This window comes from Helianthus annuus, chromosome 7 (genome assembly GCF_002127325.2).
Source record: "Helianthus annuus cultivar XRQ/B chromosome 7, HanXRQr2.0-SUNRISE, whole genome shotgun sequence".
Lineage (NCBI taxonomy): Eukaryota > Viridiplantae > Streptophyta > Magnoliopsida > Asterales > Asteraceae > Helianthus > Helianthus annuus.
In genome coordinates this window covers 91,836,955-91,851,581 of record NC_035439.2, presented here as the reverse complement: position 1 = coordinate 91,851,581, position 14,627 = coordinate 91,836,955, and the positions used below count along the sequence as shown (strand labels likewise).

Genomic DNA, 14,627 nt, shown 5'->3' with positions numbered 1-14,627 from the left:
GGGCCGTGACACCACCACCCGCCGCCACCGACCATCGCAACCCACTGCTGCTACCCACTGTCACCACTCACTACCGCCATCCATCGCCGATTTTATTCCTTCGTCTTTTCCTGCCTACCAAACAGTATAAGGTAATGATTCATTCCATTCTCATATGGTTATCAAATAAGACTATAGAACGGTAACGATCCATTTCATTCATTTGTTTATTCTATTAACTCATCCATTCCATTGTTTCGTCCATTACATTACCTCATATCAAAAACACCTTAATCCAAGCCTATATATAATGTTTAGGTTTTCAGGTTTTAATAACTAATCAATTTCAGTTATAAACGATTTGAAAAGTTTGAATATCGTAAAAATGGTTTGGTTAACGGCCCACATTGGATGTAAATGAATTCAAGCTAATTTGAATAAATAAAACTAGTTTAATACCCGTCCGGTGGACGGGGGTATTTTAATGTCATAGTAACACAAGTATTATTTTCTTTGCGTTCACCCTAGAGAAAACATTAGTTGTTTCAAATAGTGTATTGGTATGAAAGTAATTCAAACATCAATTCAATCCAACCATTGATACATAACTAAAAATGATTCGTCTCAAACTAAACTATTTGGCCCATTGACACATAACTAAACGAATCAAAGATATGAAAGTCAAACCCAAAACTGAGACAACTGGCCTTCTATTGCTACAAGAATCTGCAATATATAGTCGTCTCAACAAACTTACACATCAAAAATAGACAATAAACCTGTAATTATAAGAGGAAAATTTCACTAATAAAGCACTATTTACATTATTAGCGTGTGTAATGTGAGTTTAAACCTCAAAGTCAATAACCACCAACATACTGACCAGAAGCAATCTCATATCTTCCCAGTGACACATCTTCTCCACCATAAGCTTTAGAGACATTAGTCACTCCAGGATAATCTTTAGCCCAATGCATATATTTCCACATGTAGAAGGCATATTGTTAAATCGTCCAACTAAACCATTTACCGCACTTGGATAATTCATAGAGCTATTATGACCCATACCACCACACTTGTTGCAGCTAACACCATGCCTAGAACCAACATATTAATTCCCATAGGTGCTGATGCAGCAATTGGGATAATAATCTTTGGGTCCTCCTTTTTAAGCATATCGAGAAGAAAGTTGGTTTTTGATGAAGCTTTTATCTTCTCGACTTTAAGAACATTTGACTTCACACGTTGTTTAACTTCATCGACGAAGCTCTCTTCTTTAACCTTTAACTTAAATTATACTTATTATAAATAACATTCCTTACAATTATGTAAATCTCTCTTCGTCTTGCTCTTTTATTTAATACAGATATTTGGCAGAAATTCCCATTATGTCCTCCCTCGTTTCTTGAAATGCAGTTGCCATGTTAAACCAGTTTAGTCTTGTATTTTGTAACTAAAGAATATTTGTTTAGTTTTCATTAACTGTCTGATGAATCCTGTCACATTGCCAATTTCCATCACCGTTATTTGTAACTTTTTTACTTCATCTCCGTTCACCCAACATGAGTGGCCGAATTTTGGTCATATGATGTACCCACTACGCCGAATTTTGGCTCATGAAGCACTGGTGGATAGCAGGGCCATTTTGAGTGTTGTTCCGTGGTGTTCCTCAAACCTGACAAAATTAAAGTCATGACAATTCCTTTAAAGCTAATTTCCACCCTCTCACCCGTGACTTTGTGTATCGTTTATATATAAATCGCAAAATAGAATGTAATCTACAAACAATTGAATAACTTGTATTCTAAAAGTGATTTATACTTGGATGATGGTGTTACCATGTATAGAGGGCACCGCGCCATAAAATTGAGATGATGATTTACATCAGCAAATAGATCAAGAACTATCATTTTCTCAAATGGGACGGAATGAGAGAGCCTGAAGTTTACAAAAATATACTGGCGAGTCATCAATCAAGATTTAATCTTTTATCCAACACAACACAAATTCCATAAAATAACTGAAAAACGTACTTAGAATTCCACAGTTTAGTTATCAGAGATGGTAATTTTGACCCATTCAATTAAAAATGAAATATTTGACCTGTTCGCTAAAAATTACATGTTTGACCCGTTTACTAAAAACAATAATTTTTACCTGTTTACTAAAATGGTAATTTTGACCAGGTCGCTAAAAATGGAGAATTTGTCCCGTTTACTAAAAGTGATGAGTTATACATGTTAATTTTGTCTCGTTTACTAAAAGTGATGAGTTATACATGTTAATTAAAGTAGCTTCCTCGACCGCTTATTAGAAATGAAAACTTGACCCATTTATAGAAAAAGCACACACCGTGCTAACGGGAAGCTCAAATACACTATAAGGAAAAGTTATTCCTCAATTGTAATAAAGTTAACAGTTAGAAAACATAGAAAACATGATTCACATAGTTTTAAATTCAATTAAAAAACTCAAAATAGTCCCGTTTTGAATTCACTTGGTGCTATATTACTGCATATTTTCATGTTGAACGCAAAGATAGCACTTCATAATATATGAGATCTTGAAACTATTAGCATAAAGGAAAAAAGGTTAAATTTTACCTTAATTTTACGCTTACGGATTTCTTTTTTTTCAACTTCTGATCTAGCACTTCTTTGCACCTCAAATATAACAATAGCTCCTGCAACCTAAATAAAGTTCAAAATCTAAATAGTAATTAAATCGTTAAAAATTGATTTCAACCTGCAAAACGTTGTATGTACGTCTATATGTATATGTGTGTAAAACCATGGACAAAATCAGTTCGATACTTATCTGAACGCGTGACATCTTTCACGCTCTCATTTCTATATATACAGGAAGCCCAAATTATTTTATTAATACATAAAAGTTTTACATCACATTAAATTATTTGTGAAAATAATATAAATCTGTAATTGTATGAGACAAGCGGATTGTTTCAAAAACACATTGTGTTTTGGACAATGTGTTTGAGGTCAATATGACCCAACAAATTTCAACATGTACCTGTTATTACCTTAATTCTGATGAACAACTTCTCGCCATTGGTTGGGAACTATTAAACCATGCCTGCACGAAAAGTGAGATATGAGATCATGCCAATAGTCGTTGATCAATATGCATGAATATTCTCAATACAACGAACCTTAGCCAGGTATAAATTTCTACCCTGCAATCCCTTTTCTGCAGGATTCCTGATTACATGTAAAACATGAAATCAATATTTTGTACAGAATTTAAAGAGTAAATTACACAGCTTGTCCCTGTGTTATGTTAATATTGCGGTGTGGGTTTACACATTCTCTAAAGTAAAATAATCAAGATCAACTTAACAAAGCTGAACCACAAAAATCAATTTGTTAATCAAGATTATAAATGAAACTAATCGATTGAACTTTAAATAAAAAAATCATGTCAGATTAGTAGAAATCAGAGCATAATACCTGAATGAATGAACGTTTAAGTCTTGAAGAATTGTATGATACCTGGAACAAAAGAATTGTAGAACACAAATTTTCGCCGATGTCAACTGGTGCTTGGAACGTGGATTCTCTTGGTAGGGGTGATGCATCACAAACGCCAATTGTTGGTTAGAGCCACCATTTACAAACACTAGACCCTAATTCAATGGAAAATATAAAGATTAGCCCTAAAATATAAACAATATCTTCAAAACCACTTACATAGATAAAAATGTATACTATTTAGATGAAGGTGACCTCTAAATCAACATAAACACATACACAATCACCAGCGCAAAGATGCAATTGCATTTTGAAAGTGACGCATCAAACCTAATTTTACTCCATGACGAACCACAAATTGCAGAGAGGGACCTATGGCATGAAGGAGACGAAAATGAAAGAGTCGAGGTTCTGCGTTTTGATTTGGAGATTCGGATTGCGGATATGGGACGATAGTTTTATGGCTGGTTAGAAGAAGTGGACCTGCAATTACGGAGAGAGTGGGGAGTTGGGAGCGACAGTGTTGCAAGGAATTAAGAGGAGAGTGGGCATGGGAGTTGGGCGATGATGAAAACTGGCTAAACTGTTATGAACCGCCACAAAGAAGTTAAAATTAAGGGGCAGAAAAATGCGGAGCAAAACCACCAGCATGAAAACTGCCAATAACCGCCCTGAACCCTCATTAGAGCGGTTATTTTTTTGTGAGTTTAAACGGCTGAGATTTCATCTCAGCATGATCCGATGGTGGATATCGATTTGGATGGTGGTTAGACTTAATGGGATCCATATATATATATAATTAGTTACATACGGGTCAAATAAAATATCATCACTTTAATATTACTATTATGTTTTTTCTTTGAATTCTTAAATGAAACTTTTTTGTTTTCTGGTGTATTAACATATATAGAAAAATAAATAACTATTATGTTTATTCTTTAAATGAAGAGTAAACTGTCATTTTGGTCCCTGTGGTTTGGGCATTTTTGCCATTTTAGTTCAAATCTCAAACTTTTTACATCTGGGTCCCTGTGGTTTGCATTTTGTTGCCATTTTAGTCCAAAATACAAAAACCCTCTATTTTGACTGTTGAAAACTGATTATTTTGTCCTTTAGTGCAGGGGCATTTTGGTCATATTTTAAATTTCATTTGTTGTAGGGGTAGTTTACTCTTTTTTTTAACAATAAAACCCAAAAAATCATCATCATCCCCAAAATCAGCTCTCTCTCTCTCTCTCTTATCTCTCTCTCTATAGCACCACCACCGCCACCTCCTCCCTCTCTCGTTCTTCTCTCTCTCTATAGCACCACCACCACCGCCACCATCGTCATCGTCATCGAAACCCTACCGAAACTCAGATCCACCACCGTCATCTCTCTCTCTCTCTCTCTCTCTCTCTCTCTCTCTCCCCCCCTCCCCCCCTCCCCCCCTCCCTCCCTCTCCCTCCCCCCCTCCCCCCCTCCCCCCCTCCCCCCCTCCCTCCCTCCCTCCCTCCCTCCCTCTCTCCCTCCCTCTCTCCCTCCCTCTCTCTCTCTCTCTCTCTCTCTCTCTCTCTCTCTCTCTACAGTGCAGAATGTGGTGGGGGGATGGTGCTTGTTTCAGATATGTTGGCGTGGTGGTGCGCCGTGAGAGATGGTGGTTCAGATCTGCCGGTGTGGTGGTGGTGCGGGGTTGTTGGTGCGGGATGGTGGCTGGGGGTGATGGTAATGGTGGAAGCGTGTGGTGGTTGCGATGTTCTTGATTTCTGGGTTTTAGATGTTCTTGAAGATGAACGATCTCCTGGTTTTGATGATGTTCATCTTCAAATTCTTCACAAATACAATGGATGTAAGTAGTTCTAATGATCAATTTACTCTCAGCTACTTTCATTCTAGTTAAACGAAGTGAGATTTGTACTGAACTAGTTGGTTCGAATCGGATTTTGTTCAGAAATCGTCGGATGTGAGCTCTGGAGAGATTAATGAGAAGGAGAATGGTAATTCATCTTGTGTTTTTTGTCTATTTGTTTTTGTTTAGAAATCGTTTGCTGATTTTTGTCTATTTTCTGGGTTTTGATGATGATGTTTGAAGATGAACGATGTCTGGGTTTTGATGATGTTCTTGAAGATGATGTTCTTGATTTTCTGGGTTCTTGATTTTCTTGAAGATGATGTTCTTGATTTTCTGGATTTTCTGGGTTTTGATGATGATGTTCTTGAAGATGATGTTATTAATTATTAAAATGTTATAATAAATTAACATGGACCAAAATGCCCCTGCACTAAAGGACAAAATAATCAGTTTTCAACAGTCAAAATAGAGGGTTTTTGGATTTTGGACTAAAATGGCAACAAAATGCAAACCACAGGGACCCAGATGTAAAAATTTGAGATTTGGACTAAAATGGCAAAAGTGTCCAAACCACAGGGACCAAAATGACAGTTTACTCTTAAATGAAACTTTTTTTTCTGGCATATAACATATTATCCAAAAAGAATATATATAAATATTGGAGTTAATTACATAGTTAGTCCCTGTGGTTTGCACAAAATAAAATAGTTAGGTACTAATAGTTTAAAATCACATTCTAGGGTATTAACTTTTCATTTTGTAACGTTTGGAGGTATTAACGTTATTTGTAGTTTAAAATCACATTCAATTAGTACCTAAGTATGTTATTTTGTGCAAACCACATGGACCAACTAGGTTAATACCCTAGAAGTTAATACCTCCAAACGTTACAAAATGAAATGTTAATACCCTAGAAGGTGATTTTAAACTATTAGTACCTAAGTATGTTATTTTGTGCAAACCACAAGGACTAACTATGTAATTAACTCTAAATATTAGGTCATTTGGTTTGCGAATTTTTTTGGAATTGGAGTTGGAAAAGTTTTCATTCAAAATCTTGTTTGGTTGATCATTTAGGAAACTTTCATTCAAATTCAATTGATGTAATTCACTTTCCTTCTACTTCCTAATGGATTGTTCAGCATTCTAACGGAATGTTTAAAATTGACCAAAAACTCCTCACCTTTTCTTGAGTTATCTCATCTAATCGTCACCAACAAAAAAAATAATAATCGAAATTGTTGTTTATCGAAAGCACCCATATACTAACATCAATCAAAATATAATCAAAATTGTTGTTTATTAAAAGCACCAATATACCAACTTCAATCAAAATTCTTGTTTACCGAAATCACCATTTATCAAAATTGTTATTTATTAAACAAAAGAAAACAATCGAACAACATACCATCTGATCGGTCGCCGACTCGCCACTGTCCTCATCTTGTTAACCGTATATAATTTTTACTTAATATTTGATTAGACCTGAAATATTAGATATTTGATATGAAATATTATGTATTGCATGTTTTTGTTTTTACGTAATCACTCAGTGTGGTTTCATATAAAATATTATAATGAAACCACGTAATCACGAAATGGATATTCAAAATCACGTAGTCACGTAATAATACATAGTCAACTATTATTAATTACGTAATCACTTAGTGTGGACATACTATAATGAAATTACGTAATCACGTAATGGGTATTCGTAATCACGTAATTGGTATTTAAATCACGTAGTCATATGCTGGGTATTCAAAATCACGTAATCACGTAATGGGTATTCAAAATCACGTAATCAGGTAATGGGTATTCAAAATCATGTAATTTTTTTAAGAAAACTATAGCAATAGACTGCTCGAATTAAAGAGAATGAAATGTTCGTTAATATGTTATATATATTTTTTTTAATATTAATGTATTAAAAAAAGTTATAGCCGTTTGAAAATTAAAGGGGAAAAGGGTTTAAGTGGGAAAGGACTAGAATACCATATCTTTATTTGTTTCTAAATTGTTTGAACCTAAGATTTAGGAAAAATATCATTGCCTTGTTTTGAGTGATCGATCTTGACAGATCAATGGCTAAACTTCTCAAGAATAGTTCGTATGAGCTTGGTTTCTTGTACAGGATCCAGATTTTACTTTTATTAAAGAACTCACATGAAAAAAATGTTGTAGAATTTTAAATATTAGAAAGACGTCTGTTTGGTAGCTAATGGTTTTCATCTTTTTATAAAATAAATTGGTAGTGGTAAGTGGATTTGTCTTTTTTTTTCTTCTTTAGACTTGTAAAGCAAGCAGTCTTTATTGTATTAGTTTCAAATTTCGTATTTATTGGCCTAAATTCATCTTCGACTAATTGAGATTTTTATTTTATTTTATTGGTAATTGCTGGTACGGATGGGAATAGAATAACTGAGAACTAGTGGGTTACAGCCGCGCTTCGCGGCAGGGCGACCCGATTTTTGATCCGATATAGCAGTCCAAAGAGAAAACTTACAAAATAAAGTCGTCGTAAGTAGTACAAAAGTATGTCGACACGTGTTTTACATCGACCGGAAAACTCGATTACAAAAGTAGTTAGAAAGTTAAAGGGTTGCCAGTGTCAATGCTAAAAGTTGAGAAAATAAAAAAAAATTATGTTGAAATGTAAGTCAACTTAAGTTTATATCGACACGTAAATAAAAATAAAGACGTAAAAGTTGATTAAAAGCATTTAGAAAGTTAAAATGTTGTAAGAGTCAAGGTTAAAAGTAAAAAAAAAGAAAAAAAAAAGACAAAAAAGAAAAAGAAAAAAAAAGAACCGACTACAAAAGTATTTAGAAAGTTAAAGGGTTGTCAGTGTGAATACTAAAAGTTGAGAAAAAACAAAAAAAAAATTATGTCGAAACGTAAATCAACTTAAGTTTATATCGACACGTAAATAAAATAAAGATGTAAAACTCTGTTAAAAAGTATTTAGAAAGTTAAGAGGTCGTAAGAGTTAACACTGAAAGTTAAAGGTTAAAAGTAAAAAAAAAAACAAAAAGATAAAGTCAAAGATAAAAAAAAAAAAAAGAAAAAAAGAAAAATTACTGTAGCACTATTCATCCATATGTTTCAAATTAATACATATACGAGCTACTTCCTGAATTTATAGAACTTGACATGCTCAGTTTGATGAAATAACGTCTACATTCTCTGGGGCAACATCTCCTATTAATCTGATATCAGATAACAGTGTATATGTTGTACCTTTTGAATATGAAAACAAAAAGGTCCTAATCAAGCAATAGGGTAACAAACAAAAAGCACCTAGAATTTTCTATATTACATCCCAGAAACCTCTTTTCAAAAAAAACATCCCAGAAACCACCAAACGCCATCATGTTATGGTGCTTGCAGGTATCGAAACCAAAGTCAGGTTGACAGCTGACTTATAATCTACTAAACAAATGACGTTACCGAAATATTCTTCAACATAGCATAAAAGGTCCAATGATTTAACCTCCGCCTAGTAATGTACAAACAGTGATATTTCATTTCGGTCACCATAGTTCAGAACCTTGCAACTTAAAAGCAGTTGAGTAATAGAATATACTATATAACAAAATAAAACAATAGAAGAAAACTTTGATAATGTCTAATAAGTGAATGGTAAAAAGCAAATGATCTATGGAATGAAATAAACAGGCAAATACGTTATGTTCTAGATAGGGATGGAAGCATGGCCGGCCCTGGGGGTGGACGGGGAGGACCACCGGCCAGGGCACGATTTTTATGAAAAAAACCCGATATGTATATGTAAAATACCTTTTTAATCGGGTACATCCATACAAACACCAACATAGGCCCCCTTACAAAACAATTCTTATGGTTTAGATTAGTTATTAACCCCTTTGGCATTAGGTTTAGACCTTTAGTGAGCCAAATACCCAATTTCGTTAAGGGCTAGAGGCACATTTTTTCGAGCTCGAACAGGGTGCACGAATTCTCAGGGCCGGCCATGGATGGAAGTATAATAAAATTGAGGACAAATTCCACCAGTGAGTGTACGGAGCAAGCCTTGGAGCAACGCAACACCAACTCTACATGCATAACTGAGCTTCAAGCTCTTCGGGCATCCCATAGCCCAAACACGCACACGCCTCCTTCTCCGATCCGGGACTCCCAAAGCTGGAACACAACTTCTTCTCCCTTCCATAGCCAAAACACAACTTCTTCTCCAAACTCCCCCACACCCAATGAATCCTTTGTCGCTCCTCACTTTCCTTCATTGCCAATTTCATCCTTATTCCAACTATTTCCACAACAATTCATATGTTGCCACCATAGCCATCCGCGCTGCTAAAATCGAATTAGTCAAGCCGACCAGGGACCACCGCCACGACAGTTGTACTTGGCCCTCTGCGATGGCTCTTTGTTACACCTCAATGTCATCCGAAGAACCAAGTGGCGCATTCAGAATCCCAACTTGCGGACAAGGAGTCATAGGAGGGGGGGTTGATGTATGCACATCCACACATGCTATCCAAAGCAACGTGGATTAGTAGTTAGTAGTACTATTGAATTACCTTTTGATGCGTCAATGTAATAGTTAGATGGTAACTGTTAGTGGTATTCGGGCTTTAGTAATTAGTAGCAGGGTAAGCCTATAAATAGGCAAGTATGTATGTTCTAGATAGGAATGAAAGTATGAAGTTATGAACTAATCTCCCAAATTCGTACACATCACCCTCACCGCACATACGCCTAATGAAAGGGGTGCAGCTTGCATATGCTTGTGGCACATAGGCAAACCAAATCACTCACTTCCCCTGCAACCGAAGAAAGAGGCACGCCTTGCGTATGTTCCTCCACACAGCTTAGTATCAACAGTTTTAGGTAGCTCTCTGATGTAAGGTTTTCAAGTGTAGAAAGAAAGAATCATTATCATGAATTTCAAGTTATTACTGTCAAATCACATCCTAACACACCAATTGCAGACATATCTATAAAATTAACCTAACTGTTTCCATTTCTACTGTTTAAACACATTAAATCAAACCGTAACCTAACTAACAGCAGAAATTGATATACCTCAATTCGAGTGTATAGCGGTTGAAGACCTTTGGACAGATAGAAGTGATCAGCAGCCTCATCCGTTACCGCCGTACTGGATGAACTAACAACCACGTTGCTACTCAGACCTCTTTGATATTGTAGGCTATGACCACAGCACCACCACCGTCACCGCCGACGGCCTCTTTTCCTCCGCTGACGTCGGAAAAACACCCTCCCATTCTGTACAATTCTGGTTCTGATCAATCGATTTGGTGAATACAGCAGGTTCAGTTTCAACTGACAGTTAGGTTTTAGAGCAAATTTGGTGAATATGATGACGCCGTTAGTGTTAAAAGACCGATTGGGAAGCCATGGTGGGTGAGAACGGAGTGAGCGGTGGTTAACGATGTGGATGAGAGTGAAGATGATGGTGATTTGGTAGGGTTCGAAGAAGATGTTACAGAGAGAGATGAGAGCCCAATTCCTTTCAAGAATCAGAGATCAATATACTAACGCCGTCAGTTAAATGGCAACTGTAGACACTGTTCATCAGTTATGTTGTAAATGTAAATGTAAATGTAAATGTAAATGTAAATTAGTTATAAAAACATTTGCCGCGTTGCGGCAAACTTATTTTGTTATTTAGTCTGTGTTTATATGTGTTTGAAATCACTACGAGCGTGTTGCACACGGAACCGCTGACAAGAATAAAAAGAAAATGTAGAAAAAAACACTAAAAATAACCGAAAGAAAATCAACTAAAAAAGTTGTATGGTAATGATGTTGTTCGGTAGAAACCAGTAGTCAGAGATGAGCAAATAGTAATGGGTACCGGTACCGAATTTCCTGAACCGAAAGAACCTAAGTACCAGTTCGGTACTGACGTTTGACGTTCCTGGTACCGGTTCGCTACCGATTTTTATCTTCATATACTGATACCGTAACCGGGGTATCAGTTGGCACCGAGCTCATCCCTACGCCTAAAACAAAAAAAAAGTTGTACGATACCGTTGTTATTCGTACGGTATCTGTGATCAGGGATGAGCAGATGATACTGGGTAGCAGTACCAAACTTATCGAACTAAAAGGCTATCAAACTCAATCCAGTATCGACTTTTGGCATTTTATGTATCAGGCCAAACTTATCGAACTAAAAGGCTATCAAACTCAATCCAGTATCGACTTTTGGCATTTTATGTATCAGGCTGATGCTGGTTTGTACCTTCATGTACCGATAACGAACTGGTATTTTCGATACAAGTACTAGTTAACACTAAACCTATAAAGCTTAAAAAGTAAAGAAAATAGCTATAATATTAAAACTTTATTATGTTATAATATTTTATAAATACTATTCATTCCGTTTCGTTTTCAATATATAGACAATTATATAGACAATTAATACATATATATGAATATATGAATTAGTGTTATATGATAAGCTAGGTATTGTTACAATAATTTCTGAACATATCTCTTCTTGTTCTCAAGTCGCAAACTCTAGCCACTTGGGCTACATCCCAGTGATAGAGACACTGTCTTTTGGGGGGAATAAGTTTAGGATTGATCCTTGCAAAAAGGAGGCATTTGGTGTATTTAATTGAGGGTTGGGGGAATAAGTTTAGGATCGATCCTTGCAAAAAGGAGGTATTTGGTGTATTTAATTGAGGAAAGATTAGCCGTTGAAAAAAAAGTCTCAAACTCTAATGTTGAACGTCCATTACTATGAAGAAAAGTTTTTTTTTCTTTTATTGGTAATCTTCTTCTAAACATCAAGTGCCTGGGATACGGAGAACACATCAGTTTTCTCGTTATCTCTTCTCATTGGTTCTCTTATCTATGTATAAACGTCTTTAGGGCATTTGGATTTGACTTTATTCTTCAAAACTTTAGAGAAATAATGTTGAGTTACTAAGTCTTCCAATCTTTATTCCATTAAACCACTTACCACTTATATGTAAAATCTCATAGGTGAGGTAAAACTCTATATTTTTTTCAGAACGACTCGTTACCCGTGAGAGGTCTTGGGTTTAATCCCAAGCAAAGGATGTCTTATTTGTAAATATAGAAGTTTAGGGAGAGTAATACTTAGCCGTTTAAAAAAAAAAAAACACAATCCATCATTTAGCTTGATGTTTGACTTTGACTAAAGTGGTTTATCTTTGTAGTGGAAGGTGTAAATTCTTTCAATGTTGATACTTCGCACTAACCAACACATGTTTGTGTGGGATGTTACTCGTTTAATGCTAACGTGTCCACACTCGCAGGTATCACAAACACTACACGTTGCAATGTCGAAATTAATTTCGAATATGTGAATGTTGGATATATGAATGAAACAAATAAATATAGGGAGGTGATAAATATAGAAAAGAAAATAGATAACTCTTATTGAGTTGGAGATAATTGTTTAGAATTTGTTTATTAATTAACTAGGTTAGAACCTCGTGTATTACACGAGATGAATAAATGTAATTTTATATATTAAATAATAAAAAAGTTATATCTTTATTATCGAATAATAAAAAGTTATATCTTTAAAAACCATGTGTATTACACAGATTAAATAAATGTAATTTTGTATACTAAATACTAAAAACACCGTATCTTTAAAAAAAACCCGTGTATCGGGTTGAATAAATCTACCAAATAATAATAAATTACATCCTTAAAAACCTCATATATTACACGTGTTGAATAGATCTAAAAAAGTGTTATATCTTTAAAAATCATATGTATTACACAGATTAAATAAATGTAATTTTGTATATTAAATACTAAAAACGTCGTATCTTTAAAAAACCCGTGTATAGTCGGGTTGAAAAATCTACCAAATAATAAAAAAATATATCCTAAACAAATGTAATTTTGTATATTAAATACTAAAAACGTCGTATCTTTAAAAAACCCGTGTATAGTCGGGTTGAAAAATCTATCAAATAATAAAAAAAATTATATCCTTAAAAACCTCGCGTTTTACACGAGTTGAATAAATATAATTTTGTATACCAAATAATAAAAAGTTACATTTTTAATAAATTAGGATAACATTTAATATTAATTTATTATTTATATATTTAATATAAGATGAGTAGATAAGAGAGGTATTTGTTTTAAAAATATATTAAATTAACAATTAAGATTTGAGGATAATATTTTTATTAAAGTATGATAAGATTTAATATTAATTTATTATTTATTTATTTAGATAAATATAGATTTGAGGATACCTTCAATAAATGACACGTGTCCAAAAGTTGATTCCTTTTATTATAGTTAGATATTAGATACATAAAGATAAAAATATGCTTATTCAATTTTTTGCTAATAGTAATAACCATATAATATATTAATTTGTTCGTTAATAGACCCTTTTTCTTGACAATAATTTTTTTAATTTAATTTGTAAATCTTTTATAACTTTTAGTAAAAAATATTTTGTTATCTTTTATTGTATTAGATTAGATTTGAGATTTGATTAAATATTATTAATAATAAAAATTTGTATTAATTTACATTAAATATTATTATTATTATTATTATTATTAATTTTAATCAATTAAATGAGAGAATGACAAGTGTCCCAAAACATGTTTCTTTTATTATATAGTATAGATTTGTTAAAAGTTACATATTGATTAGAGTTAGATTTGGGTTAGAAGTCTTGCTTAGCAAGTTGTTTGTTAGTATAAATAAAGATGTTAAGGCCTTGTATTTTGTGTGATTTTCATTCTTTATGACAATTAAAGTCGATAGTTGGTTAACTCCAAAATCTTATGTGTTATTGTGATCGATAAAAGGGTCTGTGATAACATGCAATGTTGGCATATAAACACTTATTAGAATAATCTTAGGTTGGTTAACATATAACCATGTAAGCAACCATTGTCCCATAGTGTACTAAAACACTCCAATTTTTTAATTATAATCATTTTGAAGTTTTTATATATGTGAAACATTATCAATTCAATCACTATTTGGTGTTATTCATTTAATCATTCATACATACTGTGACATATGTAACATGGTTCGTAAATACTTGTATTTCAATCATTTTAAACATACGTTTATACATATTACGTATGTATTAAGCCTATAAAGTTTTAATAATAACATTTGTAGATCAATTTAAGAAGAATCAAAGTATAAATCATTAATTAAAACCCTAATTGAAACAATAAAATGTAAATAGCATAAATCGTACATTAACGAAATGTTTGAGGAATTTTTGAAACAACTAGAAACCTATCAAATCTAATCCTTTTAAACATCAAATTTGGATAATTTAACCCCACTTTTAA

General features: G+C 33.7%; 1 protein-coding gene across 4 annotated transcripts; it reads right to left on the bottom strand.

Annotated features, from left to right (window-relative positions):
- Positions 1–597: 597 nt before the first annotated feature.
- LOC110868098 (protein CYCLOPS) lies at positions 598–10,839 on the bottom strand. Of its 4 annotated transcripts, none has more exons than XM_022117177.2 (8): positions 10,363–10,839; positions 6,707–6,783; positions 3,447–3,622; positions 3,149–3,197; positions 3,020–3,072; positions 2,583–2,669; positions 1,818–1,917; positions 762–1,654 (listed from the first exon to the last, which is right to left on the bottom strand). In XM_022117177.2, exons 2-8 carry the CDS (start codon positions 6,707–6,709, stop codon positions 1,649–1,651), a joined length of 474 nt encoding a protein of 157 aa, XP_021972869.1. In that variant the 5' UTR covers positions 6,710–6,783; positions 10,363–10,839; the 3' UTR covers positions 762–1,648. The 4 variants fall into 4 exon arrangements, with proteins under 4 accessions (XP_021972872.1, XP_021972869.1, XP_021972870.1 ...); XM_022117178.2 differs by having other exon boundaries at positions 3,489–3,622; XM_022117180.2 differs by lacking the exon at positions 6,707–6,783 and having other exon boundaries at positions 598–1,654; positions 3,489–3,622.
- Positions 10,840–14,627: the final 3,788 nt, after the last annotated feature.